At 36.3% G+C, this 20,422-nt stretch overlaps 5 protein-coding genes, 1 non-coding gene and 1 pseudogene across 6 annotated transcripts; 3 read left to right on the top strand and 4 right to left on the bottom strand.

The window, feature by feature from the left end:
- Positions 1-175: 175 nt before the first annotated feature.
- LOC104737321 (uncharacterized) lies at positions 176-3,352 on the top strand. The gene is made up of 11 exons (XM_010457470.3): positions 176-509; positions 774-858; positions 949-1,145; positions 1,263-1,345; positions 1,560-1,605; positions 1,937-1,993; positions 2,072-2,126; positions 2,203-2,303; positions 2,392-2,455; positions 2,541-2,674; positions 2,921-3,352. Exons 1-11 carry the CDS (start codon positions 414-416, stop codon positions 3,083-3,085), a joined length of 1,083 nt encoding a protein of 360 aa, XP_010455772.1. The 5' UTR covers positions 176-413; the 3' UTR covers positions 3,086-3,352.
- Positions 3,353-3,698: 346 nt separating this feature from the next.
- On the bottom strand, positions 3,699-5,451 carry LOC104737312 (THO complex subunit 4A). The gene is made up of 5 exons (XM_010457457.3): positions 4,916-5,451; positions 4,626-4,775; positions 4,417-4,485; positions 4,144-4,322; positions 3,699-4,047 (listed from the first exon to the last, which is right to left on the bottom strand). The coding sequence occupies exons 1-5, from the start codon at positions 5,090-5,092 to the stop codon at positions 3,888-3,890; spliced, it is 735 nt and encodes a 244-aa protein (XP_010455759.1). The 5' UTR covers positions 5,093-5,451; the 3' UTR covers positions 3,699-3,887.
- TRNAV-AAC (transfer RNA valine (anticodon AAC)) lies at positions 5,289-5,362 on the top strand. Its single transcript has one exon. It is a non-coding gene; the product is annotated as a tRNA-Val (tRNA).
- A 6,053-nt stretch (positions 5,452-11,504) lies between the features above and the next one.
- Positions 11,505-13,534, bottom strand: LOC104737303 (uncharacterized; annotated as a pseudogene).
- A 919-nt stretch (positions 13,535-14,453) lies between these two features.
- Positions 14,454-15,209, bottom strand: LOC104737294 (histone H2B.11). Its single transcript, XM_010457437.3, has one exon. It carries the CDS (start codon positions 15,095-15,097, stop codon positions 14,645-14,647), a length of 453 nt encoding a protein of 150 aa, XP_010455739.1. The 5' UTR covers positions 15,098-15,209; the 3' UTR covers positions 14,454-14,644.
- On the top strand, positions 15,162-18,509 carry LOC104737285 (uncharacterized). The gene has a single exon (XM_010457425.2). The coding sequence runs from the start codon at positions 15,590-15,592 to the stop codon at positions 18,344-18,346; it is 2,757 nt and encodes a 918-aa protein (XP_010455727.2). The 5' UTR covers positions 15,162-15,589; the 3' UTR covers positions 18,347-18,509.
- A 43-nt stretch (positions 18,510-18,552) lies between these two features.
- On the bottom strand, positions 18,553-20,264 carry LOC104737275 (actin-depolymerizing factor 4). Its single transcript, XM_010457413.3, has 3 exons — positions 19,847-20,264; positions 18,993-19,258; positions 18,553-18,917 (listed from the first exon to the last, which is right to left on the bottom strand). The coding sequence occupies exons 1-3, from the start codon at positions 19,847-19,849 to the stop codon at positions 18,767-18,769; spliced, it is 420 nt and encodes a 139-aa protein (XP_010455715.1). The 5' UTR covers positions 19,850-20,264; the 3' UTR covers positions 18,553-18,766.
- Between the last annotated feature and the right edge of the window lie 158 nt (positions 20,265-20,422).

Here is a 20,422-nt window from a genome sequence, read left to right as displayed (position 1 = left end):
ATTTTGAAAAAGATACAAATCCACGACAATTTAAACAATCTATAGTTCTATACCATAGTGACGCAAAATTCACATAATTAAACAGGAGTGGCCTAAAGATGTACACGTGTCTTTATCAAAGCGACACGTCATCACTGATCCTTAACGACGTCGTTTGAAACAATCTATCCTCTCTATTCTCCTCTCCTGTCTTAATCGTAGTTCCACAGTTAGCAAAAAGTTCTACAAACTAATTTAAATCCACAGAGACCCCAATTGATTGATTGTATGATTTCTCTGGATAAATTTATATTTGAATAAAGAAGAAACAATCATTGTCATCAAATCTCTGGATTTCTCTCTATTCTATATCGATAGATCGAGGCGGTGACTCGCATGTGGTAGTTTTGGATCAGTGGTTTTTTTTTTATAGAATGGAGAAAGTTTCATCGCCGTCTTCTTCTTCTTCTTCACGGAGGTCTGCTTATCTTGAAGCTCTTACTCAGGAGATTAAGAAGAAACTTACTCGGGTTTGCTTTTTTCCGCTACAGAGATCTCGTTTTTTTCTTTTTCCTTTCCCATTTTGTGTTGATCGGTTTCAATTTTTACCCAGAATATACGATTTTGATTTCAGTTCCTCATGACACATGCGTTAGATTGATGATTCACGATACATGCATTTAGAATACTTAAATTTGAGAATCTACGGTTTCCGATTAAGATTATCTTCATGCAATCTGATCCTGGATTTTGGTCATTTTGAGGACTTGTGATCTTTTTGTTTTGTGGTCTAGGCTGTTGTCTCTCCAGCACAAACACGCAACTTGTTACAGGACTTATTTGCTGATATAGCTCTCGAAGTTGACGAACGAGCTAAAGGTACACAAACTCAACACTATTTGGGTGAAATTGTTACTTGGATTGTTACAACTGTGATTTTTACTTATTGGAGCTGGAATTTATAAGCAGATGTGATTCTTAGCAAAGAAGAAGATTTGATTTCTTCCGATGAAGCAGATGCTGATGGTCCGTTATGTTTTTTCGACGTGCTTGCTGATTATTATGTGAAAGTCTCTGAGAGGGGCAAAGATATACTTGATTTGATGGTGCAGCTCTGGAGCCAGTCTTTTGCATCACATATATTCTCTCTACTGTTTCATAAATGGGTAATTGTGAATCTTACGATTTTGGTTTTAGTGTTTATGTTTCAGTCCCCTGAGGTTTTACTCTGTGCATTGTTCTTTAGTCCATTATTTTGAACATGTTTTCTATATTCTTCTCAGCTGTTTGAGGTTGAGCTTGACAATAAAGAAATACTCCTGCGATATTCTTCGGCTCTGGTTCAGGGAGCAACAAATGTCTTCTGGTATAATTTATGAACTCTGGCATTAAAAATTGACATATTCACATCATGTTGAATCCCTTACATTGGATCTGTAGTTGTGCCATTGGCTAATTTTAGGATTAATTTTTTAGTTTGTTAAGTAGTGTGATATGATAGTCTTTCCAACTCTCTTCCTACTTTAGATTGCCTTACCAAGCAATATGAGAATAATCTCTACTTATTATAATAATTGCAGGATAGACATCCAGACAAATACGAGGCGCTTCCAAAGTCTCTTTCGGGTATCTTCTTTTCCTCAGATATATATCATAGTTTCTATCTTCTTTTGTTGGATAATTTTATGTATATTAGGAACTTTAGTTATTAATCAAAATGACTTTGATATATACACAGTAAGATTGTGTTCTCAACATCTTCGAACTAGAACATATAAACCACACATGCTAAAGATCATCGTATCCTCTTCTATGATGTTACCTTGTTTTAATGCCTCTGATAGATCTCCTAGCCAGTAAATATCGCTTTGTACTTGTCAAGTATGGTTGTCACTATCACACGCTCATGTTTTCATGCCAGTTGGATATTGTAACTAACATCTCTGTGTTCTCCTAGTATCTTCTTGAGGAAGTTGCATTGGAACCGATCCGATTGAAAAAAATTCCCATTCAGGTGATTGTTTTTTCAACATTTTCATGATGGTTCAACTGATTTCTGTCTGTAAATTGACACTCACATACCTAATTTTAGGCTCAGAGGGAGCTTTATCTCTTGCTCTCAAGGTTCATTTTCTTTTACAATTCAGGTAATATACCGTTCTTTGAAAAGTTATCATTGGAACCAAAACGTTTCTTCTTGTTCCCTGACAAATTGTTGTGCAGTGGATAAACTCGATAGCTTCTTAAGCAACTTTCCAGAGTTTCCAAATGCTTTCTTGATAGGAGGACCGGGAGATTTCCTTGTTATCGAACTTACTGATCAGGTATAGAAGCAAAACACTTTATGACTATCTACAAATTTTATCTCAAAAAAGAAACACGTCATCGATCTAATATTTTTTTGTGGTGCAGCTGCAAAAACTGAAGGTGGAACCGGTGCTGCTACATTATCTTTCTCAGATGAAGATTCTTCAAGGTACAATTCTCTCCTTTAGGAACTTGGCTCGATGCAGCCTCTAACATTGAATCAAAGTATAAGCGATGTTGAAATCCATCTGCAGGTATGGAACTGAGAATGACCACTAGCACGAGGTTAAAGGCATGTTTATATAGTTTTACATCTCCTGGAGGTCCAATGTACCCGACAAGAGCTGTCCGTCATGCAGCCTGGGATTCTTTGGATTCCCTCTTTCCCGTGAGTATTTCCTTGTGATAAAAAGTCAGATTTAAACTAAACCCATTGTTCTGACTGCGAGGTCCATTAGTGCACTGGTTTTAAAGACATCTATCTAAGAATCTTAGAAACCTCTTATATATCTAGAAGGACCCAGAGCTCAGCAAAACAGTCCCAAATTCACCCGTATAAAATGTCTTTAACACTTGCAAGTAGATCACAGATATAAGGCTTGGCTTGTAACATCGTGATACTCTTGTGTTGCAGGTCGGGCGTTACCCGAGGCATCTCATTAGTCTATTTTTCAGGCTCCTATATCCGTGGTACTGGCCATCCTCGTGTTGGAATTTTGTGGTTTCTTGCATTAAGGCGGTACTATATTCTATCGTAAGGCTCATCTTTTCACGGCGAGAAAAGCCAAGGCAGAGCTAAATAGCTTTTACGTTTGATGAAGCTTACAGCATGAATCCAATCCTTGTGTATATACAGTAATGTGGTTTTGGTCACAGAGGCAAACCAGAGAGCCTTAACTTCATCCGTATTGCTTCCTATGGAGAAGATAGAATCCGTTTTGTGAAATATCCTATGGAATACCTTTTGACGTGTTTTGTTGTCATTGTTAAAATTGTTATTTTGCTATAGAGGATGATGTATTGTGTGACCAAATCCACTTTTTGTAGAAGAACCGATGTTTCATCCCTTCTTTTGTTCTTCCATTAGAAAATTTCACTATCCATGGAGTCATTCGACTGTGTTAGTGTACACCAATTTGACATCCAAAACTGGAATGACTAAACCAAAATTTGACGTGTTTTGTAACACAATTCAACAATTTTGTTCAACGGTTTGATGCAGACAAAAACTATTCAATCAAAATACTGGTTTCAGAATAAGAAAAGAGACGACATACAACTAAATCACCAGAATTAGAAGTCTTGTAACCAAGCCTGGTTTCTGAGAAGCCTGGTTTCTGAAAACTCTTTTGCCCACATATGATCTGTAGATGAAACTGGTAATTCATTCCTCTGCCTTTTACTCGAGGGTATTAAGATAAACAACAACTTTTAAATTAAAGTCTAACACAGATTCTCAGTTCTCTATAGTCATTCTAATGAAACAAATGAACAACACACAGCCAAGAAGGCTCTAAGTGGCCAAAGCCTCTGGCAAACGTTTTTCTCAGATTCTTTCCCTCCTAAACCCCCTTGCGGTTTGAGAAGCTCAGTCACTTTCCTTAGTTTGTCTCCATATCTCCAGAATGATACTTGTCGAGATCTGCATCAAGATCTTCAGCAGATATCTTCTCTGCAGGGCCCTTACCAGGTCGCCTACCACGGCCACCACCACCACCTCGCCCACCGCCACGTTGTTGACCACCTCTCCCTTGTCCTCCTCTGCTAACCCAACAAGACACGCACTTTCAATAAAACTCACAAGAACAAAAAAGCTTTATTATACAAATACATAATGAGCAATGTGTAGAATCCCACCTCCATGGAGCACCATTGGAGTTTCCATTTGCAGGTCTACCAGAAGGTGCTGCAGCGGATTGAAGATTGGTTCCCAAAATCTCTATCTTCATGGGTTTTCCATCCAGTTGAACATCGTTATACTTCTTCACAGCTGCGAGTGCATCACCACGCCGAGAATACACTACTTCAGCACTTCCCTATTGGTAATAAAGTAGTATACAATACTTAGCCTTCAACAAGACTCTATAAGAGAAAAGACATATGTGAAACCAAAACCATCATCTCAAGTACCTTAGATCTTCCACTCCTATCAAAATGGACTGTGTAGCGTTTAAGTTCCCCAACTTCAGCAAATAATTCCTGCAAATTAACACAAACATATTCATATAAACAACTTCGCAAGAACGAATCCATTAAATTAGAAGACGATGGTTGATTCCACAAACCCTAACTACTATACAATTTGCTAATGAGAATTAGGGTAAAGAACAATTAGGTACCTTGATATCTTCGTTCATGACACCGTAATCCAAATTGGAGATGTAAAGCTTGGTTCCAGTTTCGATTCCGGCGGAAGAACGGCTTGACCGGGAAGGGAAATCTTCAGATCTATCGGAGAACATGTCGTGACCCCAGGTGGACTCCGGCGCCTATACAACCAAATGAATCCGTTTGTTTGATTTTTGTTTTTTCCACTTTTTGAGAGATTCATCAACACCAAAAGAAAGATCCGGCCAAACTAGAGAGAAGAAGAAGAGGGAGAGAGAAGAGATGTAGATCGGATTTGGACCTTGGCTGATTGGTATGGAGCAGATCGGTTTGATTTCCGATTAGGGTTGTTGCGACGAGTTGGACCCGGTCCGGATCCGGAACCAGATCCAGATCCACGGGCGGGGCCGGCTCCACCACGAGACTTACGGTTCTTGGCGATCATGTCGTCGAGAGACATATCTAATCCAGTCGACATCTTGTAAATTTTCTCCGGTTGACGTTTCTCTTTGGACGGCGGAGGAGAGAATATAACGAGAAAGAGAGAGACGATAAGAGGAAGGAAGAAAACTAGAAAAGGTTCGGCGGATGTAAGATAAGCCGACACAAAGGAAAGGTTTTAATATTGCTGTTTATATATATAAATACCTGTTCAGGTTAAGAGGAAGCATCAAGGTTTCGTGGTGTAGTTGGTTATCACGTCAGTCTAACACACTGAAGGTCTCCGGTTCGAACCCGGGCGAAGCCATTTTTTTTTTTTTCTTTTTTTTTTTTATATCTGAATTCCCTATACAATTTTAATTGTTTTAAGAATCAAAAGTTTACAGCCATAAAGGCAATTCAATACTTTTTGTAACGAGATTAAATATTGTCATTGTTGTTAAGAACCACTTGTAAACCTTTTTATCCGAGGGTCGATAATGGTTTTTGCCTGAAGACAAAGAGAATAGTCCATACATTTAAAGGTGCAAATAGATTTATGAGATATAAATCATGTCAGGGAAGTCCTAATCAAATTGTCAGACAGAACCAGTAAAGATTCTATTGCCAGAAGCAACAAATTTGAGAAGTATGAAATTAAATAAAATAAAACATAATCAATATATAATACCAATAGTGTTATGTGTTTATAAAAAAATATGTAAAAAATATGTAAAAAATCAATATATAATACATAATCACCAAAAGTTATGTGTTTATAAAAAATTTATGAAATGTTGCGATTGTTCATTGTAATGGATTTTTTTTTCTTTAAATTGCAATTGTTCATTGTAGAGTTATGTTTATTCGAATATTTGTATCTTATATACATATATATATATATATATATATATTTGTCTGTTTGAACTGTTTTTATTTTTTTTGTTATGACACAAAATAAAATAAAATTTCAATCTCAACAGTTTTTACAGCTTTCTAAATTATCATCTAGCATTCATTCTTTTAAAAGTAAAGAGATTCCTCCAATTCTTGATTTAACTAAAGATTTTTGGAATGATGAATCTAATTTCCAACTTTTAGTTAATTTTAAGTATAATAATTTAATGAAAATACCTAGAGTTTTTTTTCCAATAGTTAGATGAATTATATAGTGAGCTTTTGGATTTGACTTTTGAATATGGTAATAAAAATGACTTGTGAAGATGTTTGGATTGGTACTTTGATTACTTTGTTGTAATCTATCTATCTAGTATAGTATGACCGTGTATTCGTGTTCCTTTTTTTAATATATTATAATTTTAAACTTTGCAACAAATTATAATTTTAACATATTATAATTTGCAACAAACTCGTTTTGGACATATTATAACTTTCACTTTGCAACAAATTAAACTCTGTTTAAAAGTTACTGTAGAAAAAAATCATAAAAGGCCTAAATGACCTAAATGGGCACTTGTAAAAACAACAAAAATAAATGGGCATGGTTCTAAATGGGTAGCATATAAAAAGGTCTAAAAAGGTATATTACTAAATGAGCAGGGTAGACCCATCTAGACATCACTAAGCAGTTTATATGAGTTGCATCTATCAGAATTTGGGTCTGCATTAACATTACTACAAAGTCTTGATTTAAAAAGATATCCTCAAGCTATATGGCTATCTTGTATATTTTTCATTTGTGTTGGACGCTTTAATTGTAGTAAACGTGAAATGAATCGTTTTAAATGGTATTCTTTTCGAGATAAAATTTTACTGTTAGAATAAAAGCAATGATTTTGATTCGTCACTTCAATATAAAAAGAGGACATTTTAGTTAAATAATATTTTCATATTTATTTTTAAAAAATCATACAGTTGTGTCTGTTTATTGTAGAATTTTGTCTTTTACCATAAAATGTCTATATAATATATTTATTTTGAATAAATCATATGGTTAGTTTGTTTATTATAAAGTTGTGTCTTCTTAGATCACTAACACAAATTTTTCGTTTCATATTGAATCTAAATAATTTGAATTTTAATATTCAATATCCAACAAACCAAACCATTTATATTGGTTTGGTTTTTTTGGATTACGGTTTTTTTGCCCACCTCTGTCCACCAGAATACAATACATAGTATTCAAAATTCTTGCCACTTGGTTCTCTGAGAAGGCCAACTTGTGGGTCTCCGGATTCATATCGTTCTTTGAGGATTTGTTGTGAAGTTTTCTTTTTTCTCCTACGCCTTGGGGTGTCATCATCATCTGAGCTATTCATCTGACAATGTTGGCATTCGCAAACATCAAAGAATTGGTGGCCTGTTTCATCTTGGAATGAGTAGATGGCCTTTCCTAGCGAATCAAAAGATGAGATTGGAACACCAGATAAACGTGAATTGATCTCCAAGATTTGAGCGTCTTCAAAAGGAGTAATTGTGTTGATTTCTGTGCAGAAAGCCGTCGGTCTTGACTTTTCTTCATGTTGCTCAAAAGCAATCTCTAGAGATCCAAATTTTCTTCTATGGATAGAAGAGTCTACCGATTGTATTGGAGTGCTCCTGTCATGGAGTTTTTCGTAATTAGTAACCCATGATTCTGGAAGTAACTTGACAAGCTCATCTCTAGGAATCTGTCTAGGAATATGGATGCACGATGGGCTGTGTTGTGACTCTAATTGTATGAGTAGCGCATCTTCAGTGTCTCTGGGGAGATTTAAGTCCATTGCATGATTTTGGACTCTATATGCCATTTGATGGTGGAGTGTTGCTGCATACATGTTTCCAGTCTGTGGGGTGCCTATGATTTGCAGTTGGATTTGCATGTTCTGATATATATGTGGGTCTTCTAATGCTATGTTGAAATTAGGGAAGAGGGTGACGAAAACAATGCCAGCGTTTAATGTTGTCTGGATAGTTGCAATGCAAGCGTGCTGATATTCCCTGTATCTTGTGTCAAGGAGAGCTACTCGTGCTGCAACTGGTAAGCCTTTTCTGCCATGAAATGTTAGCGCCAAGCGTATTGCTCCATAGTGAAGATGGGTATATCCTTGAGTTCGCCAATGATGTATCATGCCTTCATTGAGTCTGAGGGGAATCATCTGTTCTGTTTCTGTCGCCGGGATGAGATGTTGTTCTAACGGAGATGCTAGAACGAGCTCCTTTACCTTATGCTTGTTTGGGACGAACACTTGACGAATGGCTTTTGGAAAAGTGGAATTTGGTTTGGTGAAAGCTTTGTAAGGATTAAGTAACGCGAGTTGGGTAATAGGAACTTTACTATCATCACTCACATACTCTACTTCATATAAGTAATCAACTTTTTTAGAATTTGATCGTTGAAAAGAGAGAGTTTTAGACAAAGAAGATGAACTTTCCATAATATACAATAGAACCAGAAACCAAGACAGAATACTATAACTCTCTTCTAACCTTTGAAGTAATAACAATCCATAAGTTGTCTCCTTGTTTTTTTTTATGTACTACTAATATAGAGAGAAAAAATCAAGAGGTGCTTAGCTATGTCATGGCATCTTGGAATGATTATGTAAGGATATAAGAAAGATCTTTATACAAAGGGATGAGCTTTATTATTTAAACACTCAAAGGATTACAAGTACTCTTAAGACTTTCACTCAGATTCACTTGCTCAAGCTTGAATGAAACTCTTCACCAAGCCTCGCTATTTATAGTACAAGTCTTAGAGAATATTACATAGAATATTCCTTAAGATATTATATAGAATATGCATCAAATCTATAGTACATTTTGGACATTAATTAATTAGTTGTTGTATTTATCTTGATTTATGACTTATTACAGAAATATATATAAGAATTTTGAAAATAATTTAAAGAACCAAGATAAAACATAATTTGTAATAAGAAAAAAAATACAAATATATAAGAATTAGATGTTAGATAATCATAATTATTTTTTTGAAAAACAAAAAACAAGAATGAAAAGTGAAGTAATGTTAAATGAAAAATGAAAATGTATTTTCTACCATAACATCTAATAGTTGTTAGGTAATTACCTTGTAATTAGAAATTTCAAATGTTATCTCTCCAAATATTACCAAATCATTCAAACTGATTTAAATAGTATTAGTTGAAAATGGCATATTCAATAAATGATACAAGTAGTTCATATTTAAATGTATTATTTATAATGCTTCACTTTCCAATACATGTAATTCATATTTTGTATTTCATCTTCAATTGTGCTATCTAAGTTTTTTCTCAAAATATATTTTTATCAAATCTATAGTACATTTTGGACATTAATTAATTAGTTGTTGTATTTACCTTGATTATTGACCTATTACAGAAATATATATAAGAAATTTGAAAAGAAGGTAAAGAACCAAGATAAAACAGAATTTGTAATAAGAAAAAAACAAATATATAAGAATTAATTGTTAGATAATCATAGTTATTTTTTTAGGAAAACACAAAACAAAAATGAAAAGTGAAGTAATGTTAAATGAAAAATGAAAATGTATTTTCTACCATAACATCTAATAGTTGTTAGGTAATTACCTTGTAACCAGAACTTTTAAATGTTATCTCTCCAAATATTACCAAATCATTCAAATTGATTTAAACAGTATTAGTTGGAAATGGCATATTCAATAAATGATACAATTAGTTTATATTTAAATGTATTATTTAAAATGCTTCACTTTCCAATACATGTAATTCATATTTTTTATTTCATCCTCAATTGTGCTAACTAAGTTTTTTCTCAAATTATATTTTGATCAAATCTATAGTACATTTTGGACATTAATTAATTATTTGTTGTATTTACCTTGATTTATGACCTATTAGAGAAATATATATAAGAATTTTGAAAAGAAGGTATATAACCAAGATAAAACAGAATTTGTAATAAGAAATAAAAAAACAAATATATAAGAATTAGATATTCTACCATAACATAAGAATTAGATATAAGAATGGAAAGTGAAGTAATGTTAAATGAAAAATGAATATGTATATTTTACCATAACATCTAATAGTTGTTACGTAATTACCTTGTAATTAAAACTTTCAAATGTTATCTCTAAATATTACCAAATCATTCAAACTGATTCAAATGGTATTAGTAGAAAATGGTATATTCGGTAAATGATACAAGTAGTTCATATTTAAACGTATTATTTAAAATGATTCACTTTCCAATACATGTAATTCATATTTTGTATTTCATCTTCAGTTGTGGTAACTAAGTTTTTCTTCGGAATATATTTTTATCAAATCTATAATAATAGTTTTAGATATTAATTAATTAGTTGTTGTATTTACCTTGATTTATGACCTATTACAGCAATATATATAAGAATTTTGAAAAGAAAATAAAATAACCAATATAAAACAAAAAGTGTAATAAGAAAAAAAATATATATATAAGAATTAGATGTTAGATAATCATAGTTATTTTTTAGGAAAACACAAAACGAGAATGAAAAATGATGTAATTGTCAACAATAACAAAAGAGATCATAGATATTATGCAATCACACATATATACATTCTTTCTTAAATATGATCTAATTAAGTCAAAGAGAATTTATTCACATGAGTACTCCTCTAGTGTTTCCTTCCAAAGTAGCCGTACCAACACAATTTAAAAATACGAAATGTTACATCGTCCAAAAACATATAACATTAAAGATCGTGGTAACTAATCAACGATTTACATTGCAGACAAAGAAACGTAAGATATTCATAAGACATACACGGAAACTCCAAAAAAAAGCTTCCTTTTTGTTGCTTTTCAGTTCTCGTAGAGACATAAAATAACTTCATTGGTATATGAGAACGTAATCATAGTTGAGTGGTTCTTCTATCAAAGTTGTATTCAAACACAGAGTGATGATCCAGAATCGAAGATCTTCTTGCCTCTTTTATTCACCTATGGCATCTTGATTAGGTATGGCTTATCACATAGTCAATGTTTTACTTCTTTAGTGGTGGTTTTTGGTAGTTTTCCTTAGTCGTATCACTTGTGTCTCTTTTATTATATATAGTCGGCATCACTTGTGATTGGGATGGTGGTTTCTCTTTCTACATGAAGTCCCTTATCTTCTTCAGTCTAGGAATTTGACTGATGCAATTGAAGAGTGGGCTTAACTGCTTTGTATTTTGCTTGATGCCTAGAAAACTTGAAAAAATTTGCTTTTATATAGATCCTATAGAGTGATAATTCATTAACTTAATAAGGATGGCTTAAATAATCTTACAGGAATCAAACAACAAAGGAAGCAAAGCTAAAAACAGGAAACAGATTTTACTATATGAACTGACTCAACTCACGACTCCTCTAACTCTAAGACTCAGACTCAGACTCAACGACATGTTCAACCAAAGAGACATTTACGACCAATTCAAACTCCAACAAAAATCACTCTCGATTACATTTTAGTTTTTGGAACAAAATAGGAATGAATGCGTATGACACAAGAAAACCATATATGATAGAACGAGCACACCACTCATCAAACGTTAGTTCAAATCTCTTGACCCAAAAAAATCGATAAACATGAACGGGAACATATATACCCATTGTCTTCATTACAATCCTTTATGATAACGGAAACCTTGCATCGGGAGTGACATTGGATGCAAATTGGCCGAGTGTTATGATTGTTAGGAAACACCTCAAACTCTCTTTCTTTTTCCCCAAAAAGGAAGTTTTGTCTTGGCATGAGACGTGAGAAATCTCCTAATACACACTGAGCATGCAAGTCGACTCCACAATCAGAACATGTGTAGAACCATATACTTGGATCTAATTCCCTCTCAAAAATGTCGCACCAACATTTAGTATCGCTCGTCTCTTCCTCTTTCTCGTCACAACATAAAGTGAGAGGGTGCCCATCGTTCCTATGCCATATCTTTTTTGGCAACTTGGCACAACATAAACACAAATCAAACTCACATTCTTCACAACTAAGCACAAAATCATCCACATCGTTTCCACATCCATCGCAATAGTGATCCTCAACTTTATCAAAATACAAGGGATGTATATGGCCATCATGAACGAGGGGCTCGTTAAGGGAACCACAATGTACATCTACATCCCACGAGTTTTGGGAAACGTACATGAAACCATAAGATAATATTCCACACAGCTTGCAGTCTGCAAGTCGGCTACCACACCTTTCATTAATATATACGGTCTCGTGCCAAAGACAAGCCTTTTCTTTCATAGGAAGATTAGCACACTTTTGATGGAGAATGTAAGGACACTTTTCACAACAGTAAATTGAGTCAAACCCAACTGGATGAATACATGCCTCACATATGCGCTCATCATGAACGATAAGGTCCTTGTGGAGCTTTAACTTATGTCTTTTATGACTAAAATGACGTATCAAGTATTTACCCACCACCCTAAATGGTGCGGTACGTTCTGTGATCTCAGGTGTCCCTTCCAACTCGACACCATCCCATACGTCAGTTCTCACCGCACATGTAGAATGAACAGCGTAGTTAGGGCAAACAGAGCAAGCATAAGCCCCCTTGTACTGACTTATATTTTTGTGACAAACTCCGCATTCCGAATACCCTACGCCTAGATGATGCTTGAAGTGGATGCGATGATCATGACGATTGATATTGATGACACGTGGTATGTCGATACATACTCTCTCGGTGATAAAATCACACTGAAGACATGTGTACAAACCAAAATCACTTTTGTCCCCACAAACGTCACATAAACAAGTGGTTCTCCTAAGAAACAGAGTAAGTGGATGTTTGTGGGTTCTGATGTGCTCAACCATAAGGGGTGGTGGGTTTTTGGTACAACCAAAACATGATGTGAAGTTGCAGACAGAACAATGATAAAGCACATTTTCTGGTGTTTCTTCACATAAACGACACTTTGTCTCGGCATCATCCGAAAGTGATGCAGACGCGATTAACTTGAGAGGATGAATAGAGTGACAAGGATGATGTACCTCTTTTGAGAGTTGGACGCAGTACACGTGGAAGTACACATCATCGCATTCAAGACATGAATAGGATGGTCCTTCAATAGACTCCATGCATAATTCACAAGAGACTTTGATCTCCTCTCGTATCTTCAAGAAGACAAGTGGATGGTCATGGCACGGCGGATGTTCGATAGCAGGCGGTGATGGTTTCATCCCACAAGACAAATCCACTTTGAATTGATCACATGTGGGACAACTATAAGAGGGAGACAATAGCTTTTTTCCGCACAAAACACATGGACCATCTCCTCCAGAGTCGTGGGTGAGCAGGAGTGAATGGGGGTGGAAACTATGGTTGATCTCCTTTGGAGCCTCGGCGCATTCCTTATGGAACCAAACATAACAATAAGGTTCATTGCAAAAGTAACCACTGTACATCATCTCATTTACATGGCAGCCATCACATTCACCGGTAATAGATCGAGCTGAAGGAAAAAGAGGATGCTCATGAATGGGTAGCTTTACTGACGGTTTGTCCATTTCTTTTTGGATCGATATGTGGTGATAGCTAATAAGCGATTATGCTCTCATATAATGAGGTTTTGTCCACACAAAACACATGGACCAACTCCCAAGTCGTTGGAGAACAGGATCGAGTGCTGGGGGTGGGAAAGAAGGTTGATCTCCAATGGGACCTCGGCATACTCTCCTTACTGAATCACCTCATCTTCAGTCTAGTTGACTGATGCAATTGAAACTTGAAAACTTCTGTTACGACCTATTTTTCTAGGAATTGGGAGATTATTCCGATTGTATGCAAATATTGAAAGTTTCAAGTAATAATTACTGCACTTGCATGAGAAATGTTTTTATTTGCGAGAACTATATTGATAAAACCAATTTCATAAGTGAACACACATTCAATGGGGAGTAAAACCGATTTATTTTTTTAATCCTTTCCAAGGGATCGATCTGATCTCAGGATACAAAATCAGTTATGGCAATGGAAATGCTGATATGTTGATGTCAATAACACTGCAACTTACATTACAGAGAATTGACAATCAACAGAGATCGTAACATGAAACAGAGAGAGAGAGAACTTCAGATATCTACTCCACTTCACATCACACACTATTTGTACAAAACCAAAGGCCAAAATTAAGAACAAATCATGCATCATTCATATTCATATATCAAACCCAAATCAAGGATCAAGACTTGAGTAAAACATACACTGTAATCATAGCTCACAACATGTAAAAGTCCATTCAAAAACGAACCAAAAATAGAGACGAGACTACTCTTACCAGTCTAAGATAAACAATTCTCAATACCACGATTACATAACATCATATTCACTAACCAACAGTTGAAAGATACATATACATGTTATGATCAAGTGGTGAACTTATAATCGTGGTTACTAGATCAAAGGCATAAACTCTCGATACGATAGGGTTGGGACTCAAAATTAGCAAATATAGTTTCCAAAACATATCAATAGCATCAGTACATACAAAATGTGAAATTGCAAACGAAACCGACACTTCAAAAACGATAAACGCACAATCTAATTCTAATTCAAATCTTCCAAATTCCATTAAACCCTAAACCAGTAACATCCATATCATAAAGAGAAAGAGACCCCCTAAACTCAATTACTCAAGAGCTGGTGAATTTGGTAACCGCCTTAGTTCCCTCAGAAACAGCATGCTTAGCCAACTCTCCAGGAAGCACCAATCTCACAGCAGTCTGAATCTCCCGAGAAGTAATAGTAGGCTTCTTGTTATACCTCGCAAGCTTCGACGACTCTTGAGCTAGCTTCTCAAAGATATCGTTGATGAAACTGTTCATGATCCCCATCGCTTTGCTTGAGATTCCGATATCTGGATGAACCTGCTTGAGCACCTTGAAGATGTAGATCTTGTAAGTCTCCACACTCTTCTTCTTCATCTTTTTCTTCTTGTCGCCTCCAGCACCAGCTTCCTTCGGCAGCTTTTTCCCGGCCTTTGGTTTCTTCTCCGCCGGAGATTTCTCGGCTTTCGATTTCTCCTCCACCGGTTTCTCGGAGACTGGTTTCTTCTCAGCGGGTTTCTTCTCTGCTTTCGGCGCCATTGATTCGAGTTCTCGAGGTTTCTAGGGTTAACAAATCTGAGATTGGAGTAGGTTTAATCGCTTTGTGTTTGCTTTGATTGATATACTTAGAAAAACCTTGAGAAATCGATTTTATATAGATCCTATAGAGGGATATGATTGGTTGAAATAGATTGACGCGGATCGATATCTCTACCGTTGGATCTGACTTTTAATGGAAAGATATCGACGGTTGAAAAGGAATCTTAAAAAGAAGGAAAGGTCCTACACGTGACGGTTCTTTATTGGAAATTTTTAGTGGCACGGACTGCTGACGTGTCGAGTTCGGCGCTTTTTACTTTTTTAGGCTCCTCGTGAAATTTGCCTTTCCCGCCCCCCGCCACCGTCAAAACATTTCTACATCGGCCCATGTTTTCTTAAGAGCCCAATGTGAAGCCCATTTATAATTGACCCGACCGGAGATGATCCGACACGGTCGGGTCCCCAGATATCGATTCGTTGTGACACAGACAAATGCTGGTTCTGATTTTTTACAGTGGAACCTCTTTGATGAAGCTCCCTTGCTTGATTCGATCAAGAACAAGCTCTCATTTTCGCCATAGATGCAGAAACGTAAGCTCTTTGTTCGATTCCGCTCAAGAAAACTGTAAAATCCCTGAAGATTTACAATTCGTCGATGCTGTTAAACGAATCGTGCGGGGGAAACGGAGCTGGGAGGTCGCATTGAGCAATGAGCTCGTCTCGAGTAGATTGAAGCCTGGTCATGTTGAAGAGATTCTGATCGGAACCATTGATGATCCCAAATTGGGTTTGAGGTTTTTCAATTTCCTCGGTTTGCACCGAGGATTCGACCACTCCACGGCGTCGTTTTGTATCTTGATCCATGCTCTGGTTCAAGCTAATCTCTTCTGGCCTGCTTCGTCTCTGTTGCAGACGCTTCTTCTTCGTGCCCTGAAGCCAAGTGAGGTTTTTGATGCGCTTTTTAGTTGTTATGGGAAATGTAAGCTTAGTTCAAGCTCGAGTTTTGATTTGTTGATTCAGCATTATGTACGAAGTAGGAGAGCTTTAGATGGGGTTTTAGTGTTTAAGATGATGACGAAAGTTAGTTTACTGCCTGAAGTGAGGACTTTGAGTGCTCTGTTACATGGATTGGTTAAGTTTAGGCATTTTGGTTTGGCGATGGAGTTGTTTAACGATATGATCAATGTAGGGGTTCGTCCTGATGTATATGTTTACACAGGAGTGATACGTAGCTTGTGTGAGTTAAAAGATCTCACTCGAGCTAAAGAAATGATTGCTCATATGGAGGCAACAGGGTGTGATGTGAATGTAGTTCCATATAATGTGTTGATAGATGGGCTTTGTAAGAAGCAGAAGGTTTGGGAGGCTGTTGGGATAAAGAATGATTTAGCTAGAAAAGAGCTGAAACCAGATGTTGTGACGTATTGTACATTGGTCTGTGGGTTATGTAAAGTGCAAGAATTTGAGGTCGGATTGGAGATGATGGATGAGATGTTGCGTTTGAGGTTCGTTCCTAGTGAAGCTGCGGTTTCAAGTTTGGTGGAGGGATTAAGGAAGAGGGGAAAGATTAAAGAGGCGCTTAACTTGGTTAAAAGAGTAGGAGAATCTGGTGTGTCACCTAATCTATTTGTGTATAACGCATTGATTGACTCATTGTGCAAAGGTAGAGAGTTCAATGAAGCTGAGTTGCTATTTGGTAAGATGAGGACAATTGGCTTGTGTCCGAATGATGTGACCTATTCGATTTTGATAGATATGTTTTCCAGAAGAGGGAAACTGGACACGGCATTTAGCTACCTGGGGAAAATGATTGATACTGGTTTGAAACCAACTGTGTATCCATACAATTCTTTGATCAACGGGCACTGCAAGTTCGGCGACATTAGTGCAGCGGAGAGTTTCATGGCAGAGATGAGTAATAGAAAGTTGGAGCCTACAGTGGTAACATACACATCATTGATGGGTGGATATTGCACCAAAGGGAAAATACACAAGGCTCTTAGGCTCTATCATGAGATGACAGGGAAGGGTATTGCACCGAGTATTTATACATTCACCACGCTTATATCAGGTCTTTTCCGTGCTGGGTTGATTTTTGATGCAGTAAAGCTATTTAACGAGATGGCAGAATGGAACGTTAAGCCAAACAGAGTGACTTATAATGTCATGATTGAAGGTTATTGCCAGAAAGGGGACATGGCAAAAGCCTTTGAGTTGCAGAATGAGATGATCGAGAAAGGTATTGTGCCTGATACATACACTTATAGACCGTTGATACACGGGCTATGTTTCGCAGGTCGAGCTTCTGAAGCCAAAGAGTTTGTGGATAGCCTTCACAAGGGAAACTGTGAGCTGAATGAGATATGCTACACTGCACTCTTACACGGGTTTTGTAGAGAAGGGAGATTGAAGGAGGCGTTAAGCATTTGCCAGGAGATGGTACAAAGAAGGGTGGATTTGGACATTGTGTGCTATGGTGTTCTTATAGATGGAAGTTTAAAGCAGAAAGATCGAAAGATGTTTCTTGGACTTTTAAAGGAGATGCATGATAGAGGACTCAAGCCTGATGATGTGATCTATACAAGTATGATTGATGCAAAAAGCAAAACCGGAGATTTCAAGGAAGCATTTGGTTTATGGGATTTGATGATAACGGAAGGTTGTGTACGTAATGAAGTCACTTACACTGCTGTTATCAACGGATTATGCAAAGCCGGGTTCGTAAATGAAGCGGAGATGCTTTGTTCGAAAATGCTGCCTGGAAATTTGGTTCCTAACCAAGTAACATACGGTTGTTTTCTCGACATTCTCACCAAAGGAGAAGGGGACATGCAGAAAGCTGTGGAACTCCACAATGCAATATTGAAAGGGCTTTTAGCTAACACCGCTACCTACAATATGTTGATCCGCGGGTTTTGCAGACAAGGGAGGATGGAAGAAGCTCTTGAGCTCATAACAAGGATGATAGGTGATGGAGTTTCCCCTGATTGTATAACCTACACAACAATGGTCAATGAGCTTTGTAGGAGGAACAATGTGAAGAAAGCAATTGAGTTATGGAACTCGATGAGGGAAAAAGGCATAAGGCCAGATAGAGTAGCATATAACACCTTAATACACGGTTGTTGTTTGGCAGGAGAAACGGGGAAGGCGACCGAGTTGAGGAATGAGATGTTGAGACAAGGCTTGAAACCTAACACCAAATCCAGTAGGCCAACTATTTCGAACGACTCTAGTTCAAAATCCTAATCCCTCTTTGTAATTGTATTACCTTGAAAACATTTTTTTGACATCTCAACCATTTATAGATAGGAAATAATTTTGTTAGTCTAGATTTGAGAAAGGTGTATACTTTTTGTATTTTGTATTCCCTCTGCACAAAGGGAAGCTTAAAGGAATCATCTTACACAAATCATAAGCTTTGGTATTGTTGAGACAAAGGAAGCAAACATATATAGCACAAACCTTGCGATAATTTTGAATATAGATGAAACACTGTAAGGTAACAACATAGACACAGGAAACAGACCAAACAGATAGAGAAATCGAAGGGTGAGAGGTTCTTCTTCTAACAGTCACAAGAAACTGTAAGAGAATATAGAAAACACCATTTTTCAGGAATAGTCAAATATGATAGAAATTGCTTATTCAAAGAGAGATTCTTTTTCTTTAGTTGACGCGGCTTTTCAAAACATCAAGATCCATCTCAGTTGGATCAGTTGCCTGAAGCTCAACTTGAATCCCATCAAGTTCACGCTTGAACCTGTCCTTGGAGCTCGCATAGATCATCTTACTTCTCACCTTTGCTACATCCGGACACCTTTGGCAACAAAAACAACAAACAAGGTAAAAATGGAGAAACGAGGTTACATAGTTTTTAGCAGATAAGTCTTACCATGCAATGAAGAAAATCTTGCTCTTCTGGCAGTTCTCAGCAGTGACAAAGTCAAAATCATAAATGGCGTAACGGCACTCTTCAGCTGGAAGACTTGCTGCAAAGTCCTCGTAAGTTAGGATAGGTTCACCAACTTTCTCAACAATCACTTGCTTCTGCTTCTCCTCGATCTTGTAGACAATGAAACGGTGTGTCCTTTTTGCCTTCAGCTCCAGAAACCTTAGCTTGCAGTCATCATGGACTGCCATTCCCGACGCTGCATTCGCCTGTTTTTTTTCAATAAAACAAACAAAAGCACTAAAGATTCACATATCCAGATCCCACAAAGCACTTAATTGAATCCATACAATGCTAAAGCCAAGGATCTATGATTTAGAACCTTAAATCAACACAGAAACTGGGGGTTTACTAGCTAATAGTAACAATCTATATACTTCAATTGCAACTATAGTCATCATGAGAAACGAGAAAACAAAAAAAAAAATCAATCTCAACAATCACAACAAGCTCGACGGATCATACAAACGAAGATTATCGTAGAAACGTTCAATAGTGATTAGTGACTATGAGCTCAAATGAAACTTCAAAACAGATTCTTATGATTTCGATTCCAGCTAAACGAAACACAAGCAGATAAATATCGCCGGATCACATAAACACAAAAAGCTCAAAGATCTAATCGGAGAAAACAAATCCATCACCCAGATCTAGTGAGCCAAAATCGCTATTCAAAATCCGAGACTAATAAAGCATTAAAAAATAATTCGAGAATCAAGCTTAAATACAAGGAACTGGAAACAAACACAAGAGTAAAAATAAAATTAAAATAACAAAGTGAAATAAAGAGTATTCACCATGGCTGAATCAAAACGGAGTCAGAGACAATTTCGGGTGAAGGAGACGGTGAGAAGAAGAAGAAGGAATGAATGATGTGTTTTTCAACGAATATGACTCTTTTTTCTTTTTCTTCTTCAGCGTTATTTGGAAGCTATACTCTCCCCCAATAATATAGAGAACCTCAATCTCAATCTGCTTTTTGTATATCTCTCTATTTATTTATTTTCTCCGTGTATTCTTCAATTTATTATATGAAAAATACAACTTCAGCTTCTATGGTAAGCATATTATTCTTCTTCTTCTGGTCAACATATATTAATCATCTAACTATATTAGCAATATTGTTCAAGCCATTATAAAATAGAGAGTATCACGGTATTTTCGTTTTATTGACATTTTTTTGGTTCACTCTAAAGAAATTTGTTGTATTCTGACAATTTATATCTTACTCAATTCAATAAGTTATATCCAAGTCTTCATGATTTTGACAGTTGAAAGCTTTGCGTAGAAAGAGGCATGGACAACAACTTGCCAATGGTTGGATCTCTGTTTCCAAATTATTAAAAAGTGTCAATTAAGAATTGGACTCATGT

Source organism: Camelina sativa, chromosome 2, assembly GCF_030686135.1.
Source record: "Camelina sativa cultivar CO46 ecotype springtype chromosome 2, ASM3068613v1".
In the NCBI taxonomy this organism is placed as follows: Eukaryota; Viridiplantae; Streptophyta; class Magnoliopsida; order Brassicales; family Brassicaceae; genus Camelina; species Camelina sativa.
Note: the sequence above shows the minus strand (reverse complement) of the source record. Positions and strands in the feature narration are given on the sequence as shown.

Bases quoted from the DNA above. Each gene is read 5' to 3' on its own strand.
- LOC104737285 (XM_010457425.2), top strand. From the start codon at position 15,590: ATGCTGGTTCTGATTTTTTACAGTGGAACCTCTTTGATGAAGCTCCCT.
- LOC104737275 (XM_010457413.3), bottom strand. The intron at 18,918-18,992 runs GTAAGACTTATC...TTGTTGCCAAAG, and splicing joins AAGATTTTCTTCATTGCATG to GTGTCCGGATGTAGCAAAGG.
- LOC104737294 (XM_010457437.3), bottom strand. From the start codon at position 15,097: ATGGCGCCGAAAGCAGAGAAGAAACCCGCTGAGAAGAAACCAGTCTCC.
- LOC104737312 (XM_010457457.3), bottom strand. From the start codon at position 5,092: ATGTCGACTGGATTAGATATGTCTCTCGACGACATGATCGCCAAGAAC. The intron at 4,776-4,915 runs GTCCAAATCCGA...TTGGTTGTATAG, and splicing joins CTCCATACCAATCAGCCAAG to GCGCCGGAGTCCACCTGGGG. The intron at 4,048-4,143 runs GTGGGATTCTAC...TTGGGTTAGCAG, and splicing joins TCCAATGGTGCTCCATGGAG to AGGAGGACAAGGGAGAGGTG.
- LOC104737321 (XM_010457470.3), top strand. From the start codon at position 414: ATGGAGAAAGTTTCATCGCCGTCTTCTTCTTCTTCTTCACGGAGGTCT. The intron at 859-948 runs GTACACAAACTC...ATTTATAAGCAG, and splicing joins AGTTGACGAACGAGCTAAAG to ATGTGATTCTTAGCAAAGAA. The intron at 2,304-2,391 runs GTATAGAAGCAA...TTTGTGGTGCAG, and splicing joins TTATCGAACTTACTGATCAG to CTGCAAAAACTGAAGGTGGA.